Here is a 23,022-nt window from a genome sequence, read left to right on the forward strand (position 1 = left end):
CCAATAAATTTTCCAAAATACAATTCGTGCAATTCGTATGTAACTGTTTCGTATTATATATCTTTTTCCTAAAATTAATTTCAAGTTTTAATTTAATTCTTTACGTAGATTAACATATTTAAAAAATACAAAATAAATGTAAGATTTAATGCAATATAGATTTTTCACATGCAGATATCATTATTTTGTGTAAGACCTCGCCAACCCTAAAATACATATTGCAATACGAAGACAACAATAATGAATATTTATGTTTCTATTCTATACAAAAATGAATATTTATGTTTTTTAAATAGGTCGATTTTTTAGGTATAAAAAACTTTTTAAATGACTTAAAAATCTTATCAATAGTATTTATAAAACTGTCTCACCCTTAAACAAAATAACATTTTTTTCTTTTTATTTTTTTAGTATAAAAAATCCTTTCTATTTCACTTTTTCTCCTCCTTTTCGGACTGGGCTTGGGTTCAGCTGAAAACCCGTTGGGCCATTACTGGGCGTAATGAAATCTGAAATTTCCGGCGACTGAAAATGCGAAGGTGTGACCGAAAGAGAAGAGATAGCAATGTCAGGGCTGAAGGAATTGCTGAAGAAAGGGTTAGGTTTAGGCGACATGGCGTTCAACGCCGGCGGCGGAGCCATCACCTGGTTCCCCGGCCACATGGCCGCCGCCACACGCGCCATCCGCCACCGCCTCAAACTCGCCGACCTCGTCATCGAAGTCCGCGACGCTCGCATTCCCTTCTCCTCCGCCAACGCCGATCTCCAGCCCCACCTCTCCGCCAAACGACGCGTCGTCGCACTCAATAAAAAAGACCTCGCCAACCCTAACATCATGCATGTAAAATCATAATCCACCACCATCATTGTTATTGTCGTTTACCTGTTTGTTTATTTGCGCCTCGTGTTGTTGTAGAAATGGACGCATTATTTTGAGAGTTGTAATCAGAATTGCGTTGCGATAAACGCGCACAGCATGAGTTCCGTGAAGAAGCTTCTGGAGGTGGTGGAGTTCAAGTTGAAGGAAGTGATTTGCAGGGAACCCACGCTGCTTGTGATGGTGGTCGGTGTTCCCAACGTTGGCAAGTCTGCTTTGATTAACTCCATTCATCAAATTGCAAAGTCTCGGTTTCCTGGTATGAGTTTCGCGAAATGAATGAATTGGAAGGGGTTTATGTTGTGGAATTGAAGTGGTGTTGTTTGATAGTGCAGGAGAAGATGAAGCGTGCTGCTGTGGGTCCGCTACCTGGTGTTACTCAAGACATTGCTGGATTCAAGGTCTGGTTAACAGACGTTAATGTGAAATATAGAATTAAACTAAGATACTATGTAATTTAAGGTCATTATTTTTATATGGACTGGTGAGAAGAGGGGAAGATAAACAACTTTGTGATATACTGTTTAATTTGTTTTAACTTTTGGTTAAAAAAATTAAAGACAATGTATTATGTGTCCTGTTTTGTTATGTCATCACAATAGGAAGTGTCCCAAGACTAGATGCACTAATGATTTCAATCAGTTTGAAAACACAATTAATTAATTTCTGTCATATAACACCCGCATGAACGTTAAAAAAGCTTGCCTTTTTAACTTATAGTTGAAAATTCTTTTAAAATACTAGTGTAAATAATTGAAGCAATTTTAAGATCATACATTATTAGTATAATTTCTTTTTGAGCAAAATACAATCATGTATGAGTGAGGTATATCTATCAAAATATCAAAATGCACATCAAACCCAAATACCTACTAACTGTACCCCCATGTACTGCATACTTGGCATTTGTACCACATATGGCTTACTGTGTTTTGGAAATGGTTTTTATTTTTGTTTCATTAGAATATATTTCAGAGATTATATTCTAGTCCGGTCCTAATCCTGAAAGTTTGTAGTAATGGCTTGAATATTTATTATTTGGCACTTGAATGAAAAAATTATTTGCAAAAAATAAGGTAGAAAGAAAACAGTGCATATTCTATCCATCTCCTGCATCTTGTTTTATTATTATTGATCTGTTATTTGTTTCTATTTTGAGTGGGTGGTTTCCATAGCTACACTATGACTTTGACCTGACGTTTCAGATAGCACATAAACCAAGCATATATGTCCTAGATACCCCAGGGGTTCTGGTTCCAAGTATCTCAGACATAGAGACAGGGTTAAAACTGGCTCTGGCAGGTACTATATCTATTAAAATTATCCATCTTAAATACTTTTTTGGTTATTAATAAAATTTGAAATTTGATATTATCAATTCATGGCTTTTTTTTTAAATTTTTTTTTATCTAAAAGTAATTACTGAAATTACATTTGTTTCATCTCCATATCTTTGATTCCTGTGGATTCAGTCTAAGCCTCTTCTGTGGATTGTGAATTATGATTTGGAAGTTGAGTCTTTGCTTTAATTTGATTTTTTCTTCCTCTCAGTTTCCCATATGTCTACAAGCTAATTTGCAAATTGTAAATGGCTGAAAATGAATTACCTTATAGAGTCATGCAAGAAAGATATTGTTATGAAGGATATGACCTATAATCTCTGTTTCTTATTTCTATATATATCAGATGAATAGGACTTACTGATGTTTTGGCAAGTCAACTTTATTTTTTTTGAAAGACCGAGTCAACTTTATTAAAAGTTTTAACTTAAAAAGAATGTTGAAATTTTTATGTAGTAGTCTTCTGTAATAATGTTCATTATTTGTGTTGTTTCTCTTATTGCTTTTATGTTTTGCTTACAAACACATTGTCTCTTTACTATTTTATTGCATTTAATGAACTGATGTGGATGCCTGTGTGGGACAGCAACAACAGATGCTGCCTAATCTCCTAATTAGTGTTTTTTTAGTTTGTTTCTTTAATAGGTTGAATTTTATATTCAGTAGAATCCTTTAATTGATTAAGGGCCTGTAGTTTTAAATCTAGTTCCTTAGTTAGTCAAGATTCTATCCCTTATCATCTCTTTCTTTTGTTATCAGCAGTCCATAGAAAGGCTGTCGGTATTCAATAAAGGCAATCAATTATTCTCTCAATTTAGTCAGTCTTAGAAGGGGCTCTGTCAAGGATGAGTATGCTTCTCCCAATGCACTATAGGTTGCAAGAAGGATTCTTACTTGTCCTGCGACTAGGTCTATATAAATTGATTCTATTACGATTTATAGTGCTGATCTATTTGCATTTCTGTGGATTTTATTTTGAAGTTGTGATTAATGTTTTCATACAGATACTTCAGGTAGGATATAAAAGTTGTTTGTTGATCGCTGAACTCTTATAGTTGTATTGTAGTCCCGTTCTTGTATATTGATTTTTGTTCAAATTATTTGCATATCACACAATCAATTTCCTTGTTCTGTATTTCCTGTTTTCTTTTGTGTACAAAGTAATTGGATGATGACTTTCTATTTAAGTTAAAGAATTTTGCCTTATCTACACACACACACACACACACACAAATACTGAATTTCATTTCTTCTATAATTCAATAATTATTGAGGTTCTAAATTTTTATCATGATAACATAAAGCACAGGGCTGGTTTTAGTGTGTGAATATTACTTTGCATTTATGAAAAGGAAAAACATTTTAGAACTTCATAGTTCATACTCTTGATTCTTGTATGTTACTTAATAGGCATTAAGGGCACTCCAGGACAATGCAGCTATAGAGGTGGCCATTTTCAATGGGTGAAAAACTTTTATGTCAAAATAAAACAAAATTATGTAGTTTTAAACCACTAGGGGATTTAATGACTTTAATTATTCTCTCTTTCTTTTTTCAATATTAATTTTCTTGGAATGACTGTGAATTAGATGTTCTTTGAATGTGGCATATTGTCATATTTTAAACTAATAATCTCTCTGTTCTCTAGCAGCCTATATAGATAGTTCTTAATTTGTGTCCTACATCTTACACCATTACTTATTTACCCAGAGCAGTTTTTGGAAACTGAATATCTCATTTGAGTATGGGGCATGTAACTTACCTTTAAATGGGTCTATGTGGGGCATCTGCATCTGTTGGGTTTCTAATCATGATATCCTTTGTAGCACATGTCCTGGTATATTTTGTCATGTAAACTTGGTTGTTGCATTGACAGGGTCTGTCAAAGATTCAGTAGTAGGTGAGGAACGTATTGCTCAATACTTATTGGCAGTTTTGGATACCCGGGGGACTCCACTTCACTGGAATCACCTAAATAACAGGAGAATAGATGGGATTGAATATGAAGCTGAGGAAAATCCTGAATATAGTCTGAAAAATCTTAAGCCAAAGAGAAGAAATCTGCCAAATAGATCTGATTTGGTCTATGTTGAGGTAACAATGAGCATTTTTCTGTGGTTTTTCTTATATCTGTAATAGAATATGGTGCTTTTAAGTTTTAACTACCAATGCTGGAAATTTTTGCACCTTGGTTGATAAAGTCCCAATTGCACTTCCTAAGTTTAACATTTCACTAGGAATCTATTGCTTTAGATGCTCTGCCATTTGACTGTAGCATAGGTTTTAATCTTGAGTTATTTCGTCACTTTTTTTGTTGGATGATGTTGGCTTATTACTTTTTGATTTAAAATCCATTGATAGCATAAAGGCAAAATGTTGTGCACCATCATGATCCTTATGGGGCCATCTATTTGAAAAACTGTTAGAAGCTAATAGAAGAGTAACAAAAAAACCGTGGTTCCTAAAAATGGCAGCAGTCTTGTTAAAACTAAGACAACACACTTGATTTTGTCTGCAAGTACACATAATTTGATTTTTGGAAGGACTTGCTGTCTAACTCTGTTCTTTAGTTCTACTTTGTCTTGCATCACAAGTTACCCAGAAAGGTTCTATTAAACTACGTTTCTCGTTCTCACATTTGATGTTGCACTTTATGATGATGGAACTTACCCATGTTTGTCACATTTTTTCTTGACTTTCATTTATTCCCATTCTACAATAGGATCTTGTAATGGGAGTTCAGCGTGCACTCTATTCAACTTTAACAGAATTCGATGGGAACGTAGAAGATGAGAGTGACCTGGAGAGCCTTATTGACCTGCAATTTAGTGCACTCCAGAAGGCATTGAAGATACCTCACAAGGCTTCAGAAGCGCGGTTAATGGTATCCAAGAAGTTCCTCACTCTATTCAGGACCGGTAAGCTTGGACCTTTCATTCTCGATGATGTCCCGAATGTCAAGCCTGTGTCATAAGGTGGATTGAATCTTCTTTTTTCCCCCCTCCTTTTCTCATGTATTAGATCTCCTACCTTTCCTTCTTTCCCTTTTGTGCTATATGTATTTCAATCCAAATTTTGCTGTAACATGTAAATATTGATGAATTTAATTTAGAAAGAGATTGAGCTTCCTGAGGATGCGGGTGATTTGCAAGCATTTCAGTTCTAGAGTTTTTTACCCCAACCTTTAAGCATATCAACATTTAGTTGATGACCACGGAGTTCAGAGCAAGTGAAATTTGAAGGTTACCTGTAGTGAAATTCTTAATTACTCGACAATGGTAGGTGGGTGGATTGTTATATTAGTAGTTCGAATTAATTGTCATTTTAGAGAGCTGCAATTAATTAGAATGACTTGAGGGTTTCATAATTCTGGGGACATCCTACCAAAGGAAAAAAAATGATAATTATTTTTGATAAAGAAGGTTTTTTTTTTTTGAAATGTTGATAAAGAAGTAATGAATTAGTTAAATATTATGTGTGGAAGAAAACTTTTATTTTGGAAAAATGCGCTTTTTGGGAATTTATTGTGAAATAATCAAGGAATTAAAATCAAGCAAGTGTTTTTGAGAAACTTATAACATTAGTATTAATTATAGTGCAAAGCCAAATAATTTTCAAGGAATACTTAGGTTGAATTGATATGAAAAGATAGAAACTTTACAGAAAATTCTCACGGTTAATATTTCATAACAGTTAACGAGTGATTCAATTGAAAAATAATTAGAAGTTCATGAATCCAATTAGAAGAAAGAAAAATTTAAGAACCTAATTGAAAATTTGATAAAAGTATAGGGACTTATAGGTTAGTTTTACCTTATATAATTTATAATGATTAAAATAGGTAGTTAATTTCATTTCATTTTCTCAATTCCATTTAAAAATGAAGTTCATTATGTAAACTATTATTCATGCTATTTGATAGAAGATTTCAACTTTATGAAAATATTTGAAATGAAAATAATTTGCTCTATTTTAAAAGTCATATGATTGATATCAAGACAATCAAATAGGTTCCTAAAAACAAAAATTGAATTAGAGAAAATTTCAGTAAATAAAGTGAAATTAATTGAAATTCATTTATATTTTATTTAAACTATAACAAATGAGATCTTTTTTGCTCTTATATTTAAAATTGGAGGAAGTATTTCATTCATAAACTGAGTTAATGTTATTCCAGCTTGATGTGATCTTTTAGCGTAGGCCAAATTGGTCAATGGCCGTTGCATTAATGATGAGGTGTAGGGCAGGGGTTGAAAATGATAGACAATTAGGCATGGGTTATTTTTGGGTCGAATGAATAGGTGGGGTGAGACTGTGAGGGAACAAAACAGAGTGTGTCATATTAATGAGTGATGGTTCGCAACAATTGGTTTGTCCGGGAATTTTAGAATTCCTAAATTTTAGGTGATTCTATTATAATTTCCTAAAAATGTGTTTTATTATGATCTCATAACTATAATTAGTAGTACTACTATACGAATATTTAAGAATTTGTCTATCGTGGGGTCATCAACAGCATCCTCAAAAAACCTACTTTTTGTCCAACTCTTCATTTATCACGTGAAGTTTCAATGCAAGAGTTGGTCTCCATGAGACGCTGATCCATCGATTAACCTGCCATAGCATGTTTTTAAAAACTAAGGATCTAAAACTAACAATAACATATGTTTTTAATTCTTTTAAATTTTTGAAGTTTGATTTTATTTTTTTCTTCTAATTTTAAAATACATAATTTTTTTTTGTTTTTAAAGTGGTTTAGATGACATCTTATAGAAAAACAAAAATTTGTTAAAGTAGTACTTGAAGGACTAAAAGTAGTATATTTGACGAAAAAATATATTACCCTTAAACTAATGAAGGACCTAAAACTAAAACTAACGAAAGAAACATTTATCCAAGTCCTTGTGTGACAATGGTTCACTTTGATGCCTTGAAAAAAAGTATGCATTATTATTATTTTAGTTAAATTAGTATTTTAGTTTGTATAAATTATACTTATTTTTTAAATATATGAATTATGTTATAATTAAAGTTATCAATACATAAATATTTTAAACAAATAAATTATATTTTAGATTTATAGTAAATAATTTGTATTATGATACAAATTTATTTTTAATTACTGATAATTTTATTAAAAGAATATTAAAATTTATTTTGGAAATGAAAATGAAAAGGATAGATTGAAAGAAATAAGTAATTAAGAAAATAAAATATAGGGGATAAAGACAAAAGAAAAGTAATTTGAGATGGTTGAGAAAGAAACTTTTTGAGTAGTTATTAAATCAAATTAAATTTAAAATCCAAATTAAGAAATATATTTGAAAGAATAAAAAATCAAAAAACTAAAATGTTTAATATATGAGATCAAGATAAGACATGCAACTCAATAAAAATTTCACTGAGTGGAAGAAATTACACACTTTCCTCTAAATACAAAGAGAGTACAATAGCACTCTCTCTAGAAAATAGGATAATACAACTAGACAACCTCAAAAGAAAAACTTATTACCCCTTTTTCAAGTGTTAGTAGATTTTCTTTTAATATGATCACTTGCAAAATTTGAATCTACATACCCCCTGGCAACAAATTATGATCCTTCAAAACATCATGTAACACTTAAGGTTCCTTTAATGTATATAAAGATCCTCTTAACAATATTAATTCCAATGCTCTCTACCTGGATTTTCCATGAGTATACTAACCGCTTTCACTGCTTGTTCTATGCCTAGTCTTGTACAAATTATGACATACATAAGGTTTTTCATTGCTAATGCATACGATTCTTGAAACATTCTCATCCTCTCCGTTAGGGATGACAAAAAAATCTCTACCTATATTAGGTAAAATCCACCACGAATAGAAAATGAGTGTCTAAATAGGTACCCATACGTAATTTAAACATATTTTCTCTCTATCCATTTTTAATCAAGGCAGGGATGGATATCATACTACATGCTACCCGCTAATGAATATTTACTTAAATACCATTTTATTTATATAGATATTTGAGAATTAAGAGACTTTTGTTACTTATATTCGAGACTTAAGAAATAATTTTTAAGATAATTATTATTAAAGTGAAAAAAATTACTCCCTCCGTTTCAAAATACATGTCCATTTTTGAGAAATTGCGGTAACCAAGGACAGGCTAATTTGACACAAAAGTTCCTATTTTACCCTTGTCCTTTATTTTCTCCATTTTATATTTATTTATCCCACCTCATAATTACTCCCAATTCCAAAATTAATTAAAGTTAATCAAATTACAATACCAATACATACTGGCAATACCAATACTACTAAATGGTAGTATTATTTTTGCTTTGGTATTGAAAAGCTCAATTGGCATAGTTCGGTTATCAAAGTTTTTTAAAACTCAATTGAAAAAACTTCCCTCCATTATTAATTATACTCTAATCTTAAAATGTTTACCACCAAAGTTAAATTAAAATTTGTATTTCCCACCATTTTTTCAAAAACACTTATAATTTCAGTATATATAAGAGTTAATTATTGTGGACAAAAAACTAGAATCCAATTAATTAGTAGGCAAGGGCAAAATAGTCAAAATGCATCCTTAAACTATCAAATGGACATGTATTTTGAAACAAAAAATTTCTCCAAAATGGACATGTATTTTGAAACGGAGGGAGTACTATACACAACCGTATATAATCGAATCCAATGACAGTACAAAAATCATTACACTGTCAATATTTAATTAAACTATTCACATGCAGTTAGATGTTAAACTATAATTAATATGTTTGACTGGATGGTGCTTTAAATTCGGACCTCTTGCCCTTCCTAAAAGTAATTAAACACGATGTACAGGTAAAATAAAAGCCTTGTGATGCATAATATATAGAATGCAAGTGCAGTACACATATATAGCACCCACTCGCAGCAGAGAAGTGAGTAATTAAGCAGAGTAGTAGTAGTATTAGTATAGAATTGGCCAAAACAGAAGCCATATATGGTGATGATATGGGAAGATGTAACAGTTGAGCGACCTGCAAGTTTTGGAGCACACGATAACAAGAAGTTGCTTAATAGAATCACTGGCTTTGCTGAACCTGCTAGGATTATGGCTGTCATGGGTCCTTCTGGCTGCGGCAAAACTACCTTTCTTGACTCTATCACTGGTGTGTCTCTCTCTCTCTCTCTCTGTACGTATGTACTAATGTATATGGTTTTTGTAGTTAATTAGTTTTGTAAAATCTTGATTCTGAAAACTGAAGGCCCTTTATATATCTATTGCCATTTATATGTATAGTGGTTGCATGTTATGCGATGGATACTTTAGTGTACACTAAAAATGTATATAAAACAGTTGAGAGGGTGAGAAGAACGTACATATTTAATTTTAGTCACCTGTATGGGGCAAAACCAACACCTTGACGTTGCAATAAGAGAAGATACAACATATAAGTAGATATATTAAATGTTATTTTGGGAATAAAAGGGACCCTTTCCAACTACTAGTACTCTAGTATATGATTAAATACTTGCCCAATCATATATTGCAAAATATTATTGAATTGTCCTAGATCTGAAATAAAAACAGGTTTGTATCATGTGATATCTCGAATGCTTACCGGTAAAGGTATGCGGATGAGGAGCATTGTACATTACTCTTGAACTTCATCATTCATTATTTCGTTTAATTGCGGTAGGTTTCATTTTAATTTCATGCTTGAAACAACACTAATTGCTTGAAAACTCCACGCTGTGGTACGTACGGGCATGCATGGCTCGGTGGAATAGTACATTGTATCAAACGCCCCCTTAATTATTTAAAACTCAACTTGCTCATACCCGCTTAATAAATTCAAAATCTATTCATTTTGATATATTTTTTTAAAAAAATTACCCCTTATCAGTAAAAGGAAACCGAACAATGCAATTATACAACTTTAGTTTCAGTAAAATATACGTGAATAGAGATGATGGAGACCTAAAAGAATGTTGGAAGAAATCCTCAAAAGAGACTAAATAATATCTACCGAGTGAAATAAACCAGACTTTGTTGTTTTTGTACTAGAAGATAATGTAGTTGCTGCTTTGCTGGTTAATGCAGTTACAGTGGTTGCATCGGTGACGGATCCCTGATCGAAGACTTTAAGTTAGTGGATATAAATTATAAAAAATAAAATTAAGGGTTCAATTATATAAATATAGATAAAATAAAATATAAAAATATAAAATTTTATTTATAAATTTAATCAATTTTAAAAAGTGAAAGATGCAAGTGTACCCTCAAATGAACCTAAGTCCGCCACTGGGTGACATCAAATGTTAGCAATAGTCCATAAAGGAAACTGTTAAAACTTAAGAAGGGCTAAATGGTTACGCAGAACCCAATAGTATCAAAGTATTATATTGCAAGGTTTGGGGACATAAGACCCTCTTGAGACGATAATGGATGCTGAGCTTGTTTCTTGGAAGAAATAGGTCCCTGGTTATTGATAGCAAAATTGCTAGTCTATAAAATAATTTACTTTGAGATAAAATGAAACTAAGTTATTTTTTATTATAATAATTTTATCTTAAATAGAGCATAAGTGTTTTTTACAAAGTAGTATAAATAAATTTAAATAATTTAACATTCATTAAATTAAACAATATAATAATTTTCTTCGTACATTACATGTGTAATGGTGTTGAATTAATCCAAAATATTAAATACGACTAAATTAAGGGTTAAGTAAATTTGTAGTCTTTTAACTTTTTTAAAATTTAACTTATAGTTCTTAAACTTTTGTTTGTGTAATCAAGGTTCTTTGATTTTTTTTCTATTAAGATTTTTAGTTTTTATATTTTTGAAAATTCAGTTTTTAATCATTGAAATCTTATTAAATAATTAAAAATAATGAATTTAAACTTTTGTTTAGGGATTAAATAATTAAAAATTTTGGGTATCTTAACGGATCAAATAAAAATTTAAGTGCTAAAAACTTTAATGAAAAAAATTAAAAAACTTTCACCTTGTCAAATAAAAGTTTAAAAACTAAAAATTAAATTTTAAAAAAATTTAGGAACTAAAAACTTAGTTATTAAACTTTAAATTAATTATCATGTTAGTTCCAACTAAAATATTAAACACTTATGACCTCCTTGCTGGTTTGGGTTCAAGGGGACAAAATCTTGAATATTGATAAACAACCATGTTAGGAAAAGTCAGCTTTTAATTTTCTTGTTCTAGTTCTTAGTCTTTTATCACATAACGTACGTGTACGTACAAAGACAGATCATATTATTATGCAATATCACACGCGTTGTAAGTATGGATTATTATGATATATATATAAAACGAGGGGGAGAAGTAAACTATACAACATAATACTCCTCCCATATGATTAATTTGTAGCTAGTAAGGCTATACTATGGTGATATTATGGGAAGATATAACCGTCCAGCACCGTTTTTTGGAAGACAAGAAGAAGTTGCTTAGTGGAATCACTGGTTTTGCTGAAGCTGGTAGGATCATGGCTGTCATGGGTCCTTCTGGCTCTGGCAAAACCACCCTCCTCGACTCATTGGCTGGTCTCTCTCTCCCTTTTTTGTCTATTATACTATCTTTCTTATGAAAACTGAATTCTTCTACCACAATATATGTGTAGTTTGTTTTCAATGGGTCTTTTAATTAACACATTATTCTATCTGTTAATTAAACTTTGTTTGATGTCTTAGCATTTTTTTTGTTTTATTTTACACATTTTTTCTTATTATATCCTTAATCATTTATTATAGAAAAAATACTCAAAAAGTATAGATTGGAGATACTCTAATTAATATGAAAGTATATAAAAAAAACATTTTGTACTGAATTAGTGGTTGATAGTATGGGCTGCGCATGTACGAGTCTAAACGGTTATTATATAAACTTTCGCAAAACAAACCAAATATTAGGTTTTACCCGAACCCCCTCCCATCTTCTATGCTTGGCTCCATTTCTGATAATATGTGATATGATATGAGAGGAAGAGAAATAAAAAAAACACAATGAGTGATAATGTTTCAAAGATATATTAGTACTGTTCATATATCATTATCTTTTCTTCTGTAGGAAGACTTCCTGTAAATGTTGTTGTAACCGGGAACATTCTAATCAACGGGAAGAGAAGCTTATATTCCAAGGAAGTGGTAAGAAAGCCAGATGATTCTAATCACGTGATAGTAATAGCTTTATGATTTATCCTTTCTCTCTGTTTACTTTGAAATATCCACATGATGACATTGTTAGGATATGGGACGTGGTTACGTTTTTTTTTTTTTTATGGAAGGATATGGTAGAAATGTATGATAGAAATGATGGGAGTAGGAAGATGATGAGTTTTCAGAAAATTGACACCTTAACTTGAATTGTGCTTATTAACTTCTTTACTTATATTACATGGCTTGCTACAACTTATGTCTTTATATAGGTTACATAGGTGATTTCTACACACTTCTATACTACTTGGTCCTAGAGTCTTCTAGACTCATCTATCATCTACCATTCATCTTTATAATATTCTAGGTACTTCTATGACTTTAGATAATAAGATATTTTTTTACATCCATCAAGAAGTTTCTACACACTACAACATCTCCATAGGTGTAGAACTCTCTAGATAATGGACCACCAATTATACATCTACACTTTTTTAGATTAATCTTCACCAGACATAAGTGGCTGTGTATTATTTCTTGAATCTTCAGTCCTACGTTGCACAAGAGGAACTTTTCTTGGGTACTTTGACTGTAAAAGAGACCCTAACTTACTCAGCAAACACGAGGCTTCCTTCTAAAATGAGCAAAGAAGAGATAAACAAAGTGGTGGAAGAAACAATAATGGAAATGGGTCTGGAAGATTGTGCAGATACTAGGATTGGAAATTGGCATTGTAGGGGTATTAGTAATGGTGAAAAGAAGAGACTTAGCATTGGCCTTGAGATTCTGACACAACCCCATGTCTTACTTCTTGATGAACCTACTACTGGACTTGATAGTGCCTCAGCTTTCTATGTCATTCAATCTCTATGCCACATTGCTCTCAATGGAAAGATAGTTATCTGCTCCATTCACCAACCCAGTAGTGAAACTTTTGATCTATTTGATGATTTGCTTTTGCTCTCAATTGGGGAAACTGTTTATTTTGGAGAAGCCAACATGGCTCTAAAGGTAAACAACTTGGTCACACAAACAAAAACAGTTCAATAAAGTTAGTTGAAAATTTTGAGTCACTAAATGAAGTTTGGGAATAGTTTTTTGCTGATGCAGGGTTACCCTGCCCTTCTAGAAGAAATCCTTCAGATCATTTCCTTCTGTGTATCAATTTGGACTTTGACCTGCTTACTTCAACTCTAGCAAGATCACAGTTAGATTTGGTTTGCATCTTGTAGCCTTTTTATTTCATCTACTTTTTTTTTTTTTTTTTTTGTTAACAATGCTTCTAAATGTGAATTTCAATATCCTGATTGACAGCCATCTTCATCAAATTCAGCACTGGGAACAAAAAAAGCCGAGATTAGAGAGACACTCATTCGAAGTTATAAAGGTTCAGGGATAATGATCAATGCGAGAAGAAGAATTCAACAACTGAAACCTAATGTAACAGTTTCTTATTCCTTTTTTAGTATTCATAGTATAACTTTCTTTTTAAACAAATTCTACCTTGATTATCTTGCATTTATCTGCTTTTGTAAACTGGTATATTGTTTACCAACTACATAATCATTTAGAATGAAGCATAATTCCCAACAATTGCGTTTGAGGTGCCAACCTAATTTGTTGTAAAGTTTCAATCCACCTTGGTTTATAAAAAAAAAAAAGCATAGGAAAATTGTTCTATATCTTACTGATCTAAGAGATGCAAATGTGTAGGAGGAGCAAAAAATTAAGCCCAACATAGGTAGCAGTGCCACATGGTGGAAGCAATTGTGCACATTGACCAAGCGATCTTTCGTAAACATGACTAGGGATATTGGTTACTACTGGCTGAGGATGGTATTCTACATATTGATAGGAATCACTGTTGGCACCCTCTATTTTCATATTGGCACAGCCAACAACTCAATATTGGATAGAGGAAAGTGTGTATCTTTCATCTATGGGTTCAATATTTGTTTGTCATGTGGAGGATTACCATTTTTCATTGAAGAATTGAAGGTGGGTAAAACAATGGTTCCTTTTACTCCAAAAGATACCAAATTCATACAATATATATTCTGCTTTGTATCTAATCAAAACAAAAAATCAGGTGTTCTATGGTGAAAGGTCCAAAGGGCATTATGGAGAGGCTGCATTTGTAGTTTCAAACATCATATCATCATTCCCTTTCCTTGTTCTAACATCTCTCTCGTCTGGAATAATCATTTACTTCATGGTGCAACTTCATCCGGGTTTAACTAATTTTGCATTTTTCTGTATCGACTTATTCTGCTGCATATCCGTTGTTGAGTGCTGCATGATGATTGTAGCCTCAGTGGTCCCCAATGTGCTGATGGGCTTAGGAACAGGAACTGGTGTAATTGTAAGCAATTAATTTTCTCTGTTCTTCATATGAGGCATGATTGTAACTTGTAAGAACTGGATCATTATTTTAATTGAATTGTTTGCTGTAGGTTTTCATGATGATGCCCTCTCTATTATTCAGACCACTGCAAGACATTCCAAAGTTCTTTTGGCGCTACCCCATGTCATACCTCAGTTTTACTACATGGGCAGTGCAGGTACAATGTCATTTTTTTAATTTAACGGTTGGACGGTTGGTTTTAATTATGGTCTCTAAATTTGTCAGCCATTGACAATTTAGTTATTGAAAAAACGAAAAATCTGATTTAGTTCTTAAATTTATAAAAAAATACTACAATTCTTATTTTGGTATCACAAAACCTAGTAACAAGATACAATTGTGTACTTTTTACATATCGAAGGACTAAATCAGAATTCTTTTTTTCTTTTTAGGAACTATTTTATCATCCGTTTACACATTAAGAAACTAAAATAGTCATTTAATAAAAAAATATTTTTATATTATTTTTTGTTTGTCTTAATAATAATAATAATAAGAGAACATAGTCCATACACTTACACCGATTTCTAATCATAAATTTACGTATAATATAAATTCATTTGACTTTTATAATAATTTTTTAAAAAATTATATTTATATTAGTTGATAATGTGAAATTTACACTATAAATATGTAAAAATTAAACTCTAATGATTAACAATACCATCATATTCACATAAGAAAAAAACAATGCCACCATATTTTTATTTTTTAATTATTATTAAAAATAGGAAATATAATCACGTTTTTTCAGAGTGAAAGAAAATATAAAACACCCTAGGATGTAGTATTATATTCCTAATGTATACCTTCTAACCTGGATTGTGTCTGTACAAAGTAAGAAAGTAAAAAATAAGTTCCAATTACTTATGATAGTCTAATACTCTTAAGTCTTAACAGTTGATATGATCAAATCCCTCATTTTGCAGTATAATAATAATAAAACCCTGCCATGTTATATTCATCTACAGGGACAGTACAAGAATGACATGCTGGGGCTTGAATTTGATCCTCTGCTACCTGGGAACCCAAAACTCACTGGGGAGCAAGTCCTAACATTGTTATTTGGTGTCCCGTTGAATCATGGCAAATGGTGGGACTTAACAGCATTGATTATTTTGTTAATAGTTCACAGATTGCTTCTTTTCTTGGCGCTTCGGTATAGCAAAAGATCATCGACATCACCCATGTTGTGGTTTCATAGATGCCGGGGAAAGTCTACAATTTGCAGAAAGATGTCTATTTAGTGTTAAATTTCTCAATAAACTACTGATAGAAGAAAAAAAACAAATCAAATTTCTCTCATAAGGTAAAATTAATTTATACATCTTAATTTTTCAAATACTTTAGGATATATAAATTATTTAATTTATGAGAGGAATTTAATTTATTTCACTTTCTCGTATGTTTATTTTCTTATTTATATGTATTTGTTGAAAAGTTTGTCCACACAAATACTTGAATCATGACCGAATAGCAAGAAGCTCAGCATCCATATCGTCTAAGACAAAAAAATTGCAATGTAATATTGTAGACATAATGATGTAAATTTGGTTTTAGAATTGTAACAATAAGATCTGTTATTCATAATGAGCTAATGTTTTTGCCTATTTGATTTTCGTTTGTGGAACAGTTCAAACCATTAAGCATATGATTATCTAAGAATCACAAATCTTTATGTTGAATAAGTTTGTTAATTTTTAAAAGGTTTAAATATATTTTTGTCCATGATAAATCTATTTTTTTTGCATTTGATCCTTAATATATTTTTGTTTCTTGATTGGTTCGTAATATTTGAGATTCTTGTCGTCAGTAGGAATTCATTATCTGCTTACGTGGTTATTAACTGCCAAGTAAGTATGCCATGTGTGATTTTTGTCTGACTTAGAATTTTTTTTTTTAAAAGTAAAAAACTACAAAGGGTGGTGTGAGGTCAGAAATTGCATGCGCAACTTTGCGTGCTGAGATCTGGGAAAAATGTGATGGTTCACCTTTAGAATGCAAGTGCAACGGCAGAGGGCCATCGTCGACCTTTGAAACTTTTCTTGATCTGAGTTTTTTTTTTTCTTAATCTGGGTTTTAGGTTGTTTTCACTCCTTTAAAAGGTTTAAATATGCTTTAGGTTTTTTTTCTTTTGAAAATATATTTAGGTTGTGTTACTTGTACCCTAACCAATACTTCATTTTTGAGATTTGAAGCCCTGTAGACACTCTAACCGATAGTGTTATAAAATAATAATAATAATAATAATAATAATAATAATAATAATAAAATTATGACTCTGTTTAATCATTGGCCAAACTTTAACAGCCACAGATGGAGTTATTCTATACAAAAAAATTGCGTTGTAGGAGTCATCAATTCACTTGTTCCAAAATTTCTCAGCGTAAATTAAAATTTCCCATATACTTTCTGCAGTTTTCAGCTCGCAGAAGCAAACATTTCAAAACCGAATTTGCTCCATCATACAAGACTCTGCATTCTGTTATATTTCCTTTAGCAATATTATTATGTTGTAATGAACATATTCTATTCGGCTTACAACAGGGATACTTCCCACCAATGTTGGCATGACCGGAAATGTACTACTCAAGGGGACTACCAGAAGTACAGGCAGCATAGATATTGTAAGTTTAGCAACAGAACAGTGCCTAAAGATTAAATGAAGATATAAAAAAAAACCTTAAAACATGTTTAAAAATTTTAGGAAAACTAATAGGTTGAATGAAATTCTAGAAGGTACTTATCATTATGTGACAGTATATGAGTAATAAAAACACTCATGTTACTGGACAACTTTTTATCTTGTCCATTGTTTCATGCTAAGTGTGCAATACAAATAAAATAACTTAAAATTTAGTATGATATCTTTTTTAATATTGATTATTTATATACGATGACAATGATGGTAACAATAATGAGAATTGTGATAATGATAATGATAATGGTAATTGTTGGTTTTCTAATGTCTTTGAGACCCTCACAAGATCAAAAAAACAAAAACGAGCACAACAAAGTACAAAGTCAAGATCTACAATAAGATTTTATGTGGTTCAATAATGTGTCTACATCCACGAGAAAGTGCAGCTCATCATCATCACATTCATCATGGAGATTACAAGTTCAATACAAGCAGAGACTAGTTTTAAGCTCTCTGAGTTTCTTTCTAACAAAATCTCTCCGAATCTCCTAGTTCTCCACCTCCTTTCGAACTCTCTTTCTCTCTATGAAAATCTCTCTCTCTTCTCAATTACATGATCAAGTATTTATAGACACAAGTTGCTAGCTTTAGGAGCAAAAGATTTTCCTTTGGCGTCAAGTCACCAATTCAGGTATGACAACTGAATTTATGTCATGTATGTCTACCGGGATGACATCAACTAATTCAATCCTTCACATTTGTGGCTTTGTTGATTTTGAGTCATATTCCACATTAACAACAACGGTGGTGACAACGACAATAACATTAATAATCTATGTTGCTTTTAATGCAAATTTTTATTACATAGATTACAAGGTTTAAGCCCTATTTTTGATTGGAGAGCATCAATGAAGCACGGGACACCTGCTAGGTGGTGTTTCCTTTTTCTGGTACTGCATGGGGACGAGGATGGGATGGGTATGCCAGAAGACAACCAGGAAATGTCGTGGACTTATTGGGTACGATTGATCAAAACGGGGATAACGACTCCATTTTGTGGGAACATATTGGGGACGATAGTGGCCTACATGCACGTCACCGCAATCCAAAATTAAAGAAAAAGGAAAAAAGGAAAATTTTGAGGGGGAAGCCGACGGTTTCAAGGAAGCTAGAGAGCCAAACGCGGTAGCAACGATGGAGGAAGTAGAGACGCATCACGAGGGGCCCATCGGAGGTGCCGATGGTGAGTACGAGACAGTTTGTTGTGAGAAGAAGGCACTTCCATGGTTCTGTCTTTGGCTTCATTTCTTCCTTCGGCCATGTCTGCTTCAGTTGTGAATTTTGATTCTTCTCCTCTGTTGCTAGCTTGTTGCCAATAGACCTTCTAGTACTCCAACAAAAACATAGGAAACTTAATGTTTATCGATGTCTTTTACGTTATTTATAGTATATATATTTCGCATTTTTAGTAATAAATGTTTGTTTTAATTTTTTTGGGTTTTCTTAACAAGTACAGCTACAAGCAAGCAAGTTGTTTCTTTCATAATAATAATAATAATAATAATGATGATGATGATGATGATGAAAAGCAAATTAGGTCTATGTCCCTATGTAAAATGAAAAATATTTAATAGGCACCTACAATACCATTTAACATCCAAGGAGAGATCGAAAAAAGAGAAAATATGATAAGATTTATAATATGATAGAAAAAGAGATGGAGAAAAATAAAAAATATTAAAAAAATTATCATTTTTTAGTCGTACTAATATCTTGAAATTTCTAGATCTACAGTTTCCTGTCTCCCTTCTCGTATCCATATATGTCCCATTCCTATTTTGGTGCATCCTAAGAGTGCATCACCAAAAACTCATAAGAAACTGCATCTAAGTTTTATCAATTGTAATAACTAGATCCTATGCATAAATACGATTCTGGTTCATAATAATTAAGAAAATATGATTAGTGCAAGAAACTCAATAACTGCACCTATAAAAGAAGAGAAAAAAAATAAAAGACACATAGAAATTTCAAGATAATACAATTCTTTATAAAAGACAAATGCTAGAAGAAGGAGAAGCAAGGATTGGGAGCCATTCCTTCCATCCATCCTCTTTCTTATCTTTTCCTCCTTTATTAAATATTCTCATCTTGCAATGGTAAAGTCTCCATGACAATGAGATGTTAAACTCCATTTGTTGGAAACTTGACAACCAACTACTCTTGATGTAATTTTTCTTCCTATCTTTTTATGAATATTACATTTGCATTATTTTTTCATGTGCTCAATATTATTGCTTGTGGCTTGATCACCCATTTACATGGTAAGTTTTAGGATAGTGTTGGGAAACGTTATTTTCTAGGGAAATGGTATCTAAATAAAGTCATCACTAGGGATAGGTTGATATTTATTTAGCCTGTTATACATCTCTATTCTTAGTACAATTTAATATTTTAGTTTTGGAAAGGGATTTGAGAGAAAAAATAGATAAATTAGGTTCTTTCTACATTACATAAATTCATCAACATTACATAAAAGAGTAGCTCTGATAGGCTAAATTCTCAATATTCTCAACTTTTAAATTTCCTTCTACAATAATATTGGATTTTCTCATCTTTTTTGTCCTTAATTAATTCATGTTTAATTCTTTTTCTTATTTGACTTAATTTTCTGTCAATTTAAATTACTGTTTTTCTATAACCTTTCCAAATTTTTTTCTTAATCAAATATTCATCTACATAAGTAAAAACAAAGTCCTTGTGGATACGATACTCAGACTTCCATTTTAACTTTACTACTTGGGACGCATTGGTGCACTTGCCAATCCATCAACATATGACTAAAAATGAGATTGACAAGGTGGTAACCAAGATACTAGCTGAAATGGGTCTGCAAGATAGTACAGATAGCAGACTTGGGAATTGGCATTTGAGAGGCATAAGTAGTGGAGAGAAAAGAAGGCTTAGCATAGGCATTGAGATCATAACTCAACCTCATGTGATGTTTCTGGATGAACCCACTAGTGGGTTGGGTAGTGCAGCTGCTTTCTATGTGATTTCTTCTCTGTTAAAACATAGCACATGATGGAAGAATAGTTATATGCTGCATTCACCAGCCAAGAGGTGAAGTTTTCAACCTTTTTGACGATCTGGTCCTCCTTTCAGGAGGTGAAGCTGTATATTTTGGAGAAGCAACTATGACTGTAAAGGTAGAGAAAGTTCTTTGAATTTCACCACTTGAGAAGGAAAAAAAGAATAACTATTTTATGAAGTCTAAATTCTCTTCTTCCTGTTCAGTTCTTTGCAGATGCAGGGTTCCCTTGTCCAACAAGAAAAAGTCCTCCTGAGCATTTCCTTGGTTGTGTTAGCTCAGAGTTCAATGGTGTTGCAGCCTTAATACAGTCCAAAAATGTTAGTGTCAGTAATATATAAAACTCATGCAATAATATGTTTCAATATTTTCATGTTTTCTTCAACATGATTTTGTGGCTTCTTGTTGCTTGTATATATTGCTGGTGAATTTTGTGTTTAGGAAGCCTCATCTTCATGGAATTCTCTAATGAATATGACAAGAGAAGTGATTAAATCAGAACTCATAAAGTACTACAGGAATTCCATTCATTCAGAAAATGCAAGGAAAAAAAATCAGAGAAATCAAACGAAGTGTAAGATAAATTTGTATAAGGCCACATATTAAACTTTCTCGCTTTTTTGTTGGTCCTGTTCCCTGTTTATGACTTTTAGGCACATAGCAAAAGCTGGAAATGACAATTACAATATTGGCCATATTTTACTTTTACCCTTTTTTCTTTTCTTTTGGTCTTTGTTTCCTTCAGTACAATTCACTCAAGTAACTATGCTGATTGAAGGCACATATGTTACTATGTTGCAGGAAGAACCTTTAGTTGGGAAGATATATGATACCAGCAGGCTGAAGCAGCTATGCACATTGACAAATAGATCAATCCTAAATATGACCAGAGACATTGGTTACTATTGTTTAAGGATTGTATTCTATATCTTGATATCAGTTAGGGCTGGTTTCCATCTTTTCAACATAGGAACAAGTACTGAAGCAATCTTAACTAGAGGCAAGTGTGATGGATTCCTCGTTGGCTTAATGATCTACATATGTTTAGGCGGCGTACCCTTTTACCATGAGGAATTAAAGGTACTCAAAGCACTTAAGATAGCATATATCTCAATTTTGGTTCTGTAAGATTAAGTTAAATAAATAAATAAAATATAGCTCACTCTTTTCATGACCCTTAAAAACCAGGTCTTCAAACGTGAAAGGTTTGGAATCATTACGGCGAGGCCATGTTTGTGCTGTCACATTTCCTCTGATCTCTCCCTTTTGTTCTTGCAATTTCCCTCTCTTCAGGAACAATACTTTACCACATGGTGAACTTTCACCCAGTCTGGTCTCGATACTGCTATTTTTGCATGAGTATATTTTGCCTCATTGCTGTCACAGAAGGCTGCACATTATTCTTTGCAGCACTTGCACCTGACCTATTGGTAGCAAATGGGAACTGCAACTGGTGCAATTGTGAGCATATTCAAAGATCATCCTCCTTATTATCATGAATTTGAAGTCTTATTTACCTTATGACATAAAGTTGTGCACACAGGTATTCATGATGGTGCCATCTAATATATTCAGAAGTCTAGCAGACCTTCCAAAATTCTTTTGGCGCTATCCTATGTCCTATATCAGCTACACTACATGGTCAATACAGGTACAAAATGTCATTAGTGATTGTATGGATGCCATTATTAAAATAATTGATTGTTTCACTAAATAGGATTATTTTATTCAATAATTATACTGTTTTTTTTAAAAAATAAATCAGCTACAACTACCATTTCCAAATAGTAAACCCACTAGAATAATTGGCCTATGCATTGTTTATATATTTAGACTATGCTCTTTTACTGTGAAACACAGGGTCAGTTCAAGAATGACCTGATTGGTCTTGAATTTGAACCAGAGGTGCCTGGGGATACCAAGATAAAGGGTGAAGAGATACTTAACAATATGTTTGGAATTCGAAATGGTGGGACTTAGGAGTTCTGATTTGCTTCATGATATGTTATAGATTCCCGTTTTTCTTGGTTCTTAAGTACAATCAGAGAGTTTCACCATTATTACACACCAAAAGAACTATCCTAAACATTTTACTCAGAAGACCCTGATTGAAGAACAGATATATCTCTTCGAAGCAACGTCAATCTCTGCATCCCTTGTAAGCTCAAGAGGGTCCTTACTCTCCAATTTCTTGATTTTCACTTTTCCTAATAACTTCATGCTTTGTCTTCCATTCCTTAGTTACATATATACTTACGTATCCTTGAGTCTTCCATTTTATCTGTAAAGTTGCTTATGTAAAATGTGGAAATTGTTATATTCAATTCGTTGAATAGCGCGCTGAATAAAAAGTCTTGTAGCATAATCTATCTACCTTATAGTTTCTAATAGAGAAGCCTTTAACTTTAGCGTATTAAATTGCAAAGTACTAATACTTGGTCCCAAAAAACAAAAATGACATTAAGGATAAAATTTTCATGTCTTTCAGAAATACAATTCACTATAAATAA

General features: G+C 32.2%; 2 protein-coding genes and 1 pseudogene across 2 annotated transcripts; all 3 read left to right on the forward strand.

Moving 5' to 3' along the window:
* Positions 1–440: 440 nt before the first annotated feature.
* On the forward strand, positions 441–5,352 carry LOC114398163 (short integuments 2, mitochondrial-like). Its single transcript, XM_028360322.1, has 6 exons — positions 441–841; positions 917–1,136; positions 1,208–1,278; positions 2,083–2,179; positions 4,094–4,311; positions 4,940–5,352. The coding sequence occupies exons 1-6, from the start codon at positions 566–568 to the stop codon at positions 5,189–5,191; spliced, it is 1,134 nt and encodes a 377-aa protein (XP_028216123.1). The 5' UTR covers positions 441–565; the 3' UTR covers positions 5,192–5,352.
* Positions 5,353–11,585: 6,233 nt separating this feature from the next.
* LOC114398107 (ABC transporter G family member 15-like) lies at positions 11,586–16,104 on the forward strand. Its single transcript, XM_028360251.1, has 9 exons — positions 11,586–11,767; positions 12,291–12,367; positions 12,926–13,387; positions 13,471–13,593; positions 13,691–13,816; positions 14,090–14,374; positions 14,466–14,738; positions 14,830–14,937; positions 15,752–16,104. The coding sequence occupies exons 1-9, from the start codon at positions 11,608–11,610 to the stop codon at positions 16,025–16,027; spliced, it is 1,890 nt and encodes a 629-aa protein (XP_028216052.1). The 5' UTR covers positions 11,586–11,607; the 3' UTR covers positions 16,028–16,104.
* Positions 16,105–20,257: 4,153 nt separating this feature from the next.
* LOC114398824 lies at positions 20,258–22,492 on the forward strand (annotated as a pseudogene).
* The last annotated feature ends 530 nt before the right edge of the window (positions 22,493–23,022 follow it).

Source organism: Glycine soja, chromosome 19 (assembly GCF_004193775.1).
Source record: "Glycine soja cultivar W05 chromosome 19, ASM419377v2, whole genome shotgun sequence".
Lineage (NCBI taxonomy): Eukaryota > Viridiplantae > Streptophyta > Magnoliopsida > Fabales > Fabaceae > Glycine > Glycine soja.

Coding starts and splice junctions, on each gene's coding strand:
- LOC114398163 (XM_028360322.1), top strand. CDS start 566: ATGTCAGGGCTGAAGGAATTGCTGAAGAAAGGGTTAGGTTTAGGCGAC. Junction 1,279..2,082: donor AAGACATTGCTGGATTCAAG/GTCTGGTTAACA, acceptor CTGACGTTTCAG/ATAGCACATAAACCAAGCAT. Junction 2,180..4,093: donor GTTAAAACTGGCTCTGGCAG/GTACTATATCTA, acceptor TTGCATTGACAG/GGTCTGTCAAAGATTCAGTA.
- LOC114398107 (XM_028360251.1), top strand. CDS start 11,608: ATGGTGATATTATGGGAAGATATAACCGTCCAGCACCGTTTTTTGGAA. Junction 11,768..12,290: donor CCTCCTCGACTCATTGGCTG/GTCTCTCTCTCC, acceptor TTTCTTCTGTAG/GAAGACTTCCTGTAAATGTT. Junction 13,817..14,089: donor TTCAACAACTGAAACCTAAT/GTAACAGTTTCT, acceptor GCAAATGTGTAG/GAGGAGCAAAAAATTAAGCC.